The sequence below is a fragment of the Equus asinus genome, chromosome 20 (assembly GCF_041296235.1).
Source record: "Equus asinus isolate D_3611 breed Donkey chromosome 20, EquAss-T2T_v2, whole genome shotgun sequence".
Taxonomy (NCBI): Eukaryota; Metazoa; Chordata; class Mammalia; order Perissodactyla; family Equidae; genus Equus; species Equus asinus.
Genome location: NC_091809.1, coordinates 43,701,476 through 43,713,560, shown reverse-complemented (window position 1 = coordinate 43,713,560; position 12,085 = coordinate 43,701,476). Strand labels below are relative to the sequence as shown.

General features: G+C 47.2%; 1 protein-coding gene across 1 annotated transcript in view; it reads left to right on the top strand.

Annotated features, from left to right (window-relative positions):
* Positions 1-12,085, top strand: part of TECTA (tectorin alpha) — a 73,311-nt gene that overhangs the window by 24,942 nt on the left and 36,284 nt on the right. The window contains exons 9-10 of the mRNA XM_070490055.1: positions 574-1,147; positions 6,719-7,320. Of these exons, the coding sequence (XP_070346156.1) occupies positions 574-1,147; positions 6,719-7,320 (1,176 nt within the window). The remainder of the gene's footprint in view (positions 1-573; positions 1,148-6,718; positions 7,321-12,085) is intronic.

Below are 12,085 nucleotides of genomic sequence, written 5' to 3'. Positions count from 1 at the left end.
AAACAAGAGTCAATGCAGTTTTGTACAAGGAGGTGATAACACACATCCACAAACTGAGAGGGCTGTGTTTGCATTCCCACTGACACAGTGGCAGAGATTAATTTATGAAAAGAATAGTAAGAGGTAGATAGGTGGATGGACAGCTAGATGATTAGACATACACTATATGCCCCCAAGGGCTGGAACTCAGGAAGTGTCAGATTCGAAGGGAAAAGAAGGAACCAGAAAGATAGGGAAGAAGGGATGCTGTCTGCGAAAAGGAGATGCCAGGCAGCAGGAGGAAGCCACGTGGCGAAGGCAACTTTTACTCACATTTCAGTTCTGTTTTAAGCTCACTCCGTCTTGTTCATACCCAGAAAAAGAGCAAATCTGTTGAATCAAAGGAATCTAGAAAGAAGCAAAGATGCCCATGAAAACATGGTGGCTGTCTGTGTGGTTTCCATAGACTGTCAGCTTCTTGCCATTTCTCAAAGGGCTAGTTATGGGGCGGGACCATGTCTTTATTCCACAGCCTAGCAAACGGTGGGTACTTTCTGTGTAACCGGTATTGATGATAGTGATTTGATTTTTCAGTTGAATGGCCAGGAAGTGGAATTGCCTTTTTTCCATCCTTCGGGAAGGCTGGAAATTTATCGAAACAAAAACAGCACGACAGTAGAGTCCAAGGGCATTGTGACCGTCCAGTACACAGACATAGGTCTGCTGTACATCCGGCTCTCCACTGCTTACTTCAATTGCACCGGCGGGTTGTGTGGCTTCTTCAATGCCAACGCCAGCGATGAATTCTGTCTCCCCAACGGCAAGTGCACCGACAACCTGGCAGTGTTCCTGGAAAGCTGGACAACTTTCGAGGAGATCTGCAACGGGGAGTGTGGGGACCTGCTGAAGGCCTGCAACAATGATTCAGAGCTGCTCAAATTCTATCGGAGCCGCTCCAGGTGCGGCATCATCAACGACCCCTCCAACAGCTCCTTTCTGGAGTGCCACGGAGTGGTCAATGTCACCGCCTACTACCGCACCTGCCTCTTCCGCCTGTGCCAGAGCGGAGGCAACGAGTCGGAACTCTGTGACTCTGTGGCCCGGTATGCAAGTGCTTGTAAGAACGCCGACGTGGAGGTGGGCCCCTGGCGGACCTATGACTTCTGCCGTAAGTTGGGCTACATCCACGGGGAGACCAGCTTGGGGGTGGGGATGTGGATGAGACAGTGGCTCTTCTTACTCAGGACTTCTCTTCCCTGATGGAGTTGAGCCCAAGGACTATATACTTCCTGTGGGTACCTTCCCTAGTTTGCTGCGTCCTCTGGAAGGCCCATCACCCCAAACCAAACTGTTTCTCACCTTTTCTTTGTTTCTAATTACACAATATCTCTTCACTGTAGACTAATTAGCCACCCTATTGACTTGGTGGTTTCATCTAACGGAAGATAGGCATCATGTGAAAGCACTAAAAATCTTTGTGATGTCTCCGTAGGTGCCTTCTCTCTTGGCAAAGAAGGGCCCCATTTGTGTCAATAGAAGGTGATCAGTCATGCTGCCCTACTCAGAGCAGAGATTGGCATTGCTCCCTGGGGCACCTGGCAATGGCTACTAAGAGAGTCCCATGTTGCTAGTTTTTCGTTTTGTCCCTAGAATATCTGACCCTTCTCAGTAGGGCAGGTGTCAGTACTAGTAGTAATTAGAATAATTGCTGAGAAGACCTGACGTATATCTCACTTGTTATAGGGGAAAAGTGGAAGGATAGAAGGAGTGGCTGAGAGGGTGGGCCCTAGGCCTGGAGCAAGGACTGCCCCGCCTGGACTTCAGCAACCGTCCTTTTCCCACCAAAAAGATCCGCCCTAAACTGAAACCAATACCACTATTAAGATTCCTTCATTCATTTATCTCTCTTCCATTATATTTCTTCCTAAATTTGTTTAATTTTTAAAACTTTTTATTTTGAAATCATTTTGGAGTTGTAGAAAAGTTGCAAGAATATCTGTACCCCCTTTACCCAGATTAACCTCATGTTAGCATTTTCCCCATTTGCTTTGTCATTCTCTCTCACTCCCTCTCTCCATTTGAAAAGTTGCATACATCATGCTTCTTTGGCCCTAAATACTTCAATGTGTATTTCCTTAGAATAAGGACGCTCATTTACAGAACCACAGAGCAGCTGTTGACCTTAGGAAATTTACCATTGAAATAATAATTTAACATTCTTATTTCAGTTTTGTCACTTGCCTCTGTAATGTCCTTTATGGCTTTTTTGCCTCCTCAAAGCAGATCTAGGGGCTGGCCCCATGGCCGAGTGGTTGAGTCCACGCGCTCTGCTGCAGGCGGCCCAGTGTTTTGTTGGTTCGAATCCTGGGCGCGGACATGGCACGGCTCATCAAACCACGCTGAGGCAGCATCCCACATACCACAACTAGAAGGGCCCACAGTGAAGAATACATGGCTATGTACCAGGGGGCTTTGGGGAGAAAAAGGAAAAAAATAAAATCTTTAAAAAAAAAAAAAAGCCCATCTAGTCTAGGACCACATGTGCATTTAGTTGTCATGTCTCTTTAGTCTCCTTTAATTAATCTGGAATAATGCCTTAGCTCTCTTTGTCTTTTATAACATTGTCATTTTTTAAGATACAACCTCCCCCCTTTTTCAATAGAATGGGCCTCCATTCGGGTTTAATTTGGGTTTGGGTTTGAACCTAATGTCATGATTAGGTCCTGCAGTACATCCCCACTCAGACTCCTGCATAGGTGATGTGTGTTTTTCTCATGGCACCCCATCACATGTGGGGCTCGCCCTGTCCAGCGTCCTCTCACTGGTGATGGGCATGTTGATCCCCTGGTCAGGTGTTGTCAAATGTCTCCACTCTGTAGTCACTATACTTTTTCTCTTGCAACTGATGAGCAATCTGTGACAGACATTGTAAGACTGTAGAGGAGGAAGACAAATCCTCTACCCTTTGGGTCCTTCTGGCTGGTCTATGAATTAAATTGACATGAGACAGAATAACAGGAGAAAATCAAAGCTTTGTAACATGTATACATGGGAGAAACTCAGGAAAACTGAGCAACCTGCCAAAATGGCCAAGGTTGTCGTTAAATACCATCTTCGGCTAAAGACCAAGGAGGATGTTGGGAGTGGGGGGAGTCAGTTATGGGAGATTACCAGAAAAGCACAGTACAAGAGTCAGGTTATTATGCAGATTTAAGGCCTTGCCTTCGCATAGATAAGAGTTTCTAGAGATAAGGTTATCCCCCCTTCCTCCTGGTACAGAGAGGGAAATACTTTTACAAATGGAGGTTTCCCTTACAAATGTAAATCTCTTATAAAGGGTATCTTCTTTTCAGAGCTTCTCCCCTGTCTGCAGTTTCTTAAAAGTAGCCAGTCCAAAATAATCCTCATGCCAAAAAGACACATTTTGGGGTGACCAATTCTGATCCTTCACAAGACCATGCAAGTGTCCTGTTTGTCATCAAAACCCTCTCCTTGATTTAATGCCTATTGATGCTTTTCGCTTGTATCAATCTTTAGCATGATGATTACAAACTGATGGTTTCTGGCTCCAGCACTCTCTCCACTTTTACCAGTCAGCAGATGTCATTCTACTATAAGCAGAAGCCCTCCCTTCTCTTCTCTCTGTCTGCCCATCATCCATCTATCTGCCTACCTACCTACCTACCTACCTACCTATCCATCTATCCACCGATCCATCCATTCATCCATCCATCCATCCATCTATCTACTTATCTGTCTCAGTCATTTATTTATCTTATCAATATGGACACACGGATTCCTATTTTTTTGATGACTATTATATTTGTTAATTATTTTGGTGTTAATATTTTTCCACATTTAGCCTTTGAGAGCCTCCTCAAGTTACCTCCTGTCCTTTTGGCGTGCCTCTGTCATTGTCTTACTTTCTGGCATAACAAGATGCTCCACACTCATCTCTTAACCTTCCCTGCCCCAGACTAGAAGTAGCCATTACTCCATTTCTTGGGGAATGTTATTAGAAACCAAGATTTGGGTGAGGTGGACCCTTTGCTATTGGAGCATTCTTGCTTTGCTTCTAAGCCCTTTCAACAGAAACATCTTAGGTGGAGCTAAGAACACACATGCACACGTGCATACACATATATACATGCTTGTCTTTTTAAATCTCTGGTTTCTGAGCTTTGGAAGTCTTAGGAATACATGGAGTGTTTGGTGACTGTCCTCTCAGAGAAGAGTGGTCATATCCCTGGTGAGCCTTCACTGCACTGGGAAGGGATTAATAGCACGTGCTGTGAATCCTAAAGCTGGAATTCTGGGAGCTTGCTCTTTTCATTGTCACCTACAGGGGGAGAGGCTCCAAGGTTTCCATTGACCACCACCTCTGGCAGGACCTTATAATGCTTTCCCACAGCCTTCTTGTCAATCTTCCTCCCACTTCCTCCTCTGTCCTAGCTCCGGCTTATCTAATATGATCTCTGTCCCTGCTCCCGCACTGAGCCTTCCAGTTGTCGTTCGGTCACGGTGTGGCATTACTGAGTCTGCCCCACGCCAAATCCGTTTTGTGGCCAGGCAGCGTCCATGCCATCCCTTTAGACGATGAACTCGTACTTGGCAGGAAGTATTTCTGGATTGTTTTTGTACTGCATGGAGCACCGTTTGGTGGCAGTGTTTGTGCGAAGTAAGTATAGCAGGATAGTGATGATTCCCTCTTTTCATGGGTGTGATGGCTGCCGAGAAGAGCTTCTCCCCGTACCTCACCTGGGCTGCCAAGCTGGAGGAAGCTCTTGTAAGTGTTTTTTTTAGAGAGAGACGTGAGAACAGAAGCAGCCACGTGGAACATGGCTTCCTTGGGGGGAAGGCCAGGGCTCAAACTTGAGACACCCCTCCAGGATGTCTTGGCCAGACCTTGGTGAGAAGGACCGGAGCGTGTATGCTTGATTGATCAAATTTCTGGGTGCTAAGGGCTGAATCTGGTCGAGGTCTTGCAGGGTGGGCATCAGATTAGGCAACAGCTGCAAATCAGGAGTGCAATCTTCATACCTAGAGAGAGACAAGCTCGGCTTCTGTGTTCAGATATTTTTAACCAGCCCTCTTGCTGGCAGAGCTGGGGGGCCCAATTAAGTAATTTCACGGAGGCATTTCAGGGGCAGGGGAAGTTTTATTACTTCACGTCTGTACGTTCCAGACTTTCAGGCAAATTCAGACAACACAGTAAGTCATAAAGCAAGAGCCATTTAAATAAGTCATGTCGTTTGCTATCACCATAAACCTGCAGTCAGTGTTGTAACATTCATAATTTAGAGACAAATATGAAAATCCCTCTCTACAGACGTATTTAATCAGGGCTGAACTAGCCTTCAACTCAAAGCCTTTGACTCAAAGCTGCATGGTATTGTTGTCCACGGGAGTGGGGATGGTCCTTTAGCCCAGAAGAAAAAAGACTGGCTTTCAGTACACAGCGCAGAACCGTTGCGATGGTACTTGCGGGCAGAGCTGTTCTTGCCATGCAGTTTATTTCTCTGTAGTGTCCTTTGTGTCCTTGGATTATAAAATGCTATTAGGGAATGGTAGTATGCATAGGAGCAAAGGTTTTAAAGGCACGATCTTATTCTCCCAGGAGATGTTGGGGACCTTCACAGAGCTTCAGTCTACACAGACCTGTAGGTAGATTTCTTCTGTGTTCCTGGATTCATCCCTGCCCAGGTCAAATTTTGACAAACCTAAAATAATAAAGAGAAATGGGAAAGTTACCCAGAATTCCACAGTGAGCCACATGCTGTCATCATTTTATGTGCTGTGCTTTGTGACTCAGACACTTGATCTATCAAGGAAGGCTTCTGGGCAGAAGTGCAATTTGAAATGAAGAATGGGTAGGATTTCGCCTTGTGAGGGCTCTCCAGGTCGGCGAAAGAGTGTGGGCAAAGGAGGTGGGGGTGACCATGTGGGAGGGTGGGGAGGAGCTGGTGCAGAGGGCGCCAGGAGCAGAGAAATGAAAGACAAAGGGAACGACCAATTTGTAGAATAAAAATACGTACATAAAGCCTTTCCGTATAGAAGGAAGTGGAAAGAGGGGGGAGGGGATACTATTTATTAACACTCTGCTGTGAACTCAATATATTAGGTTATTAATCCTCAGAGCCACCATGCTGGCTAAGTATTGTTCTCATTTAACAAAAGAAGAAACTGAAACTCAGAGGTGGTATCCACTGGTCTCTATGGCCTCAATGCACTTGTTCTTTCCAGAACACTTTCTCTCCAGAGTCTTCAAGTCAGGAGACTTCGACTCAGGAGATCGCGATTCGAATCTCTCCCTGGTACTTGTTAGCTGGATTAAATTAAGTCTCTGAGCTTCAGTTGTCTCATCTATAAAATAGGAATGATAAGACTACTTACCTTCCAGATCGTTGAGAAAAGTTACACTCAAGTGCCTAGAACAGTGCCTGGTGTGCAGCACATGCTCTGTACAGGCTCCTAATCTTGGAATCTTCCACATGGAAAGTGAAGTGCACAGAGAAGCACATGTGTGAGGAGTTCCCTGAGCCTTTGATCACCCCAAACAAGGATGACAGTGGTGCTGATCGCATGGCATTCATCACGCTCACTGTGCTGTACAAATAAGAGGACACACGCAGCACACACACACACATGCACACACACACGCATGCTAGTGAGAGCACGCGTCATCTATCTCTGACCTCTGTCCCTTTCTCAAGCCTGTCTTCTCCTTGACCACCCTCAGCTCTGGAATGCCCGGAGAACAGCCATTTCGAGGAGTGTGTGACATGTGTGGAGACCTGTGAGACCCTGGCCCTGGGCCCCATCTGTGTGGACACCTGCTCTGAGGGGTGTCAGTGTGATGAGGGCTATGCCCTGCAAGGCAGCCAGTGCGTCACCCGGAGCGAATGTGGCTGCAACTTTGAGGGACACCAACTTGCCACCAACGAGACCTTCTGGGTGGACCTGGACTGCCAGATCTTCTGCTATTGCAATGGCACAGACAACAGTGTTCACTGTGAGACCGTCCCCTGCAAGGATGACGAGTACTGCATGGAGGACAGTGGCCTGTACCACTGCCAGGCCCGCACCGACGCCTCCTGCATCGTCTCGGGCTATGGCCACTACCTGACTTTTGATGGCTACCCCTTTGACTTCCAGACCAGCTGCCCATTCATCCTGTGCACCACAGGAAACAGGCCGAGCTCAGATGCTTTTCCCAAGTTCATCGTCACAGCCAAGAACGAGGACCGGGACCCGTCACTGGCCTTGTGGGTCAAGCAGGTGGACGTGACTGTTTTTGGCTACAGCATTGTGATTCACAGGGCCTACAAGCACACTGTGCTGGTGAGTACAAGCCAGACCCCAGGAAGGGAGTCGTGGGGATGTGAGGACGGGGGTTCTGGGTCAGCAAGCCGGGCTGCAACTGAATCAGGCTGGTCCAGAATCCAAGGAAAAGCTTAGGATGTTAGAGCAGAGAGGGGTCCTGGAGATTTTCTGTCACTTTATCTTATAGGTAAGGAAACTGAGCCTCAGAGAGAAAAATGATCTGCCCAAGTCATAAGCACCAAATTAGGAACACAGGCAGCTCTAGAAATGGTCCCTTTCATGTTGTAGCAGAGTATGCTGGAGAGAGCACGGACCTAGATTGGAATCCCAGCGTGGCGACTGCTCTGCGGCGTTGGGCAGTCATTCCACCTGTGAAAGAGAACACAGGCCAGTGTGGATTAGGCATCTATAAGTGGTGCTGCTGTCTAATGCACCTCCTTCCCTTTTTTGAGATCAGAATGATATTTGCCTGCTCTGGCTTCCTTCCACCTCTTCCAGTCTCGCTGTTGGCTCCCACGAGATCTGGAGCTCAAGAGTCTTGCACAGTTTTGGAGCGCTGAAGAGCTCTCCTACAATCTCTTACTCACCTGGGCCTCTGTTCCCTCTTTCTACCCTTCCCACCCTGTTCGCTCCCTTGACCATGAAGACAGGAGCAAGTGGGGGGAGGAGTTCCACGCACTCCTAGTTCAGCCTGAGGACATCGGCCCCAGCAACAGGCCCAGCCACTCCTTCTCCAAGGTCTTGCTCTGAGCATCACTTGGAACACTAACAAGCCGGCCACCGGCCTCTGCTTTGGCATTTGGGAGGAGCTGATTTAGGGTGTAAGCCTATTGACTTTATCCTCACTGGTCTGTGGCGTAATTTATCTCTAAGGAGACTCCTTTCCATCTTGTATACATTCTCTAAAATTCTGAGCTGTTGCTTACAATTTCCCTGGGTAACTCTACTGATTTCTTTCCTTCCTTAGGATTTCTTTAATCCTTGATTTTCCTTAAACCTTGGTTCTTACATCCATTAGTTCATGAATCATATTGTATTTTTTCATGATGCTCATGTCTAACTCACTCAATACTAACTGTGAGCTTCTTGAGGGCAGGAACCGTACCTAATTCATCTTTATGTTAAATGAGTACATGGTGCCTGCATGTAATGACGCTCAAAATGTTTGTTTAATGAGTGAGAAGGATGACGTAATAACCTCTTTTTTCCAAGGTTTCTTTGACTTTCATTTTGCTGCTGGTCACTTCTTCAGCAATCTGGGAGATTAAATTGCCACTGAGGCAAGTTAAGAATATATCAGATGCTTTGCTTTTAGCCTCATAAGGTTTCAAACAGCTATCGGGATAGTTGAAGCTGCCCATTACAATAACTTCCCTCTACTCTGTTTTCATCATATGCGTTAAAACAAACGTCAATCGTTTTGTCCGTGTGGCTTACATAATATTTGTCCTTTTCTCCTTATCCGGTATATTCCCACCCTTTGATTTATAAGTTTTCGTGCAGTTCCTTATCTCCTTGACTTTCAACACTCTTCCATCTTTCTACCTTTCAGGTTTTTTCTTCTTTTAAAATACCATCTGTTCAGAGGTCCTGTCCCACGCAGCGTATTATGAAACTGTATTTTCTGCCTTGTGTTACGTGCCCTCAGCATTTAGGTATATAGACATCTGAGGCTACACGTGTTGTTTTCTGACCCAGTTATTTTCGCATATGGACCATTGGATCCTCATGAAGACTTACTCATTTTCATACTCTCCCTTCTCTCCTACATGGTGGTCGATTCCTCACTCTCACTGGGTATTTCCCTCCCTTTTCCTCCACTTTAGGGCTAAGGCCCTAATGGGTCAGCTCACCTTCCAGGCACATGTCCTGATCTAATCTCCTGAGATGCACTCATGGTTAACGTCCAGGGTCATGAGAACCACCCAGCTAGTTCCTTCCTCCCATAAAAAGGTGGAGAGGGAGGGGTATATTAGTTTCCTAGGGCTGCCAGCGCAAAATACCACAGACTACATGGCTTAAAACAACAGAAACATATTCTCTCACACTTCTAGAGACTAGAAACCAGAAATCAAGGTGTCGGCAGGGCTGTGCTCCCTCTGAGGTTCCAGGGCAGAATCTGTTCCAGGCCTCTCTCCTAGCTTCGGTATTGTAGGCAGTTCTTGGCGATCCTTGGCTTGTGGCAGCATAACTCCAGTCTCTGCCCCATCTTCTCGTGGCCTTTCTCCCTCTGTATCTGCTGGTTTTCTGTGCCAAATCTCTCTCTCGTTTTAAGAACACTCATCATTGGATTTAGGGCCCACCTTAATCCACTGTGATCTTATCTTAACTTGATTACATCTGCAAGGACTCTGTTTCCGAATAAGGTCACACTCATAGGTCCTGGGGGTTAAGACTTCAACATATCTTTTGGGGACACAGTTCAACCTGCAATAGGGAGTAATTAGGGAGTAATGAGCATCAAGGAGGAGTTGATTAAAGGGATAGGGGACCCATCTTTCTAAGTCACCCAGATATCTTAAGTGCCCATTGCTGGGAACACGGTATATAGCTTTCAAATCTCTGCCAAGAGGACCAAGTTCAGGATGCTTGATGGCTCTTTTGTTCTGGGGCCTGGGGATAGATTTAGCATTTACTTTGAATTATTTCTATGCATTACAGGATCTGCTTGTTCAATGATTTGCATTTGTTTTTCTATGATGTTATTATTAGTCACATCTCTCCCTGAGAGAAGAATAGTGGCCATGATAATGACAACGTAGAGTGAAGAGCTGGGCAAACACAGCGCGGAGCCCCCAGTCACTGCTGGTGCTCTCAGAAAGGGAGGGGACATGGAAGTGATTCCTTGGGACGCAGGGTCCCTCTATGACTCTGACATTTCCCTGCATTATGCAGTACTGGAGGACGTGGGGAAATCCAGTAAGCCAAGGGAAACTAGAAATAAGTATGCTATCTATATACCAGACAGGGTTATGGGGGTGAGCGACAGAAGGTGAGCCACTCCCGGGGCCACTGCCACAGCCCACGTCTCGGCAGTCCACGGCTGGAGTTCAACAGAGATGGTCCCTCTCCCACCGTCCACCCCAGGCTTCAGCACAACCAGGTCCTTCGTGGTCCAGGCCACAGGGAAGGTTTTCAGGACCCTCACAGCTGGTTGCCAATCTTATTGCCAATCCTGTAACCATCAGAGAAGAGCGAGGTTTTGAGCCTCTCTCTAGCTCAGTTTAGTTTGACGGCTTGTATTGGTGCCTATTCTGTGCTAAGCTCTGGGGGAAGAGAAAAGAATCAAACATGGCTTCTGTCCTAAGAGAACACAGGGTCTAGGGGGAGACAAAGACATCTTAGCAGGTAAAGTCGATGTAATGTGAAGTGCTACAAAAATGTGACGTGCGGCGGGTCGTGAGAACAAAGATTGCCTAAGCCAGTGGAAGGCTTTCTGGAAGAGAGGACCCAGACAGAGCTGAGCCCTGAAGGAATAGGTTAGCCGGGCAGAGATTGAAGTACAGGCATTCTAGGAAAAGCAAACATCAGCGAAGACCCAGAGGAGTAGCAAGTGTCGGCCATGAGGGACCTGAGAGCAGCCGAAGAGGCTGTGGGAGCAGATCAGGGCCAGTTCTTTAAAGGAAAGCTCTCTATAAAAATCTAATATGTGGTCTCGTTTGCAATACTTGAATATTTACAGTCCGTTTCCTCACACTCGTCCCCATGCCCTTTTCTCTTCCTCCTCTGCACCTTCCCCTCCATCCATCAGGCTCTCCTTCTGTACCAACCTCTCCCCTTCTCTGCTGCTCTCCCTCTGCCCCCTCTTTCCTTCCATTTCTCACTCACAGAGAGAGACTGGGCTGTGATGTCAGGATGCAGGTGGCATTCGGGGTGCTTCAGAGACAGAGGCAAGCTGGGTGTGCCTGTCTGAGTTGAAAGGCATTCCTTCCTCAGGGTTCTCCTGGGCAACGACAGAATTTGCAAGCCTTTTAGCTTTCATCCAATTATATTGCCTCCGGCTTGACACGCAATAGCCAAGAACATAGAATGCAGGAAACTCAGGAGGAAAAGTAAGACAGCGCACGTGAGCCTTTGGGTGCATAGCTTTTAGTTTATTAGTGTGAGTCTTCAAGGCAGGTGGGAGTCCCCGCCACCTTTGCTTCCCTCAGTGACCTTCCACATCTGTGTTCTGTGTCTATGCAGAGCCCCTGTTGCTCCGTCTCTGGGCCTCCCAGTTGGGAAAGCTGTGCTCACCAGGCTTGATCTCCCCTCTCCTTCCACCCTCCTGCACTGTCACTGGAATGCCCCGTCACCAGATCCTCCTCACCTCCTCTCTTCCAGGCACAGAGAATGAAGCATCTCTTCTCCTCTCTGTGGCCACTCTTCACCTTTGCCATCTCTGCTTTGCATCCTCAGCGATTTGCCCATCTGTCATCTCCTCTCCCTTCTGTGTCTGAGGTCCTCCTCTTTGACCCATGGACACGTTCCTTCTAAAAAAACCTTGACCCCAATTCCCCACTAGCTTCTGTCCAATCTCTCGCGTTCCCTTTCTTTTCAAACTCCTGGAGAGAGCCATCTCAACTTCTGAATCTCCTATTTGCTGTTGAACTTCTGCAATCTGACTTCTGGCCTTATCACTCTAGTGAAGTTTTCTTATTAAGGTCACCGATGACTTCGTTTTTGCGAAATGAATAGGTCTTTCTCAGGCTTGATCTCAAGGACCTTTCTGCCATGTGTGGCGTTGCATATGAGGCCCTCCACAATCCAGGCCCTCCCCACCTCTCCATCTCCATCTCCCACC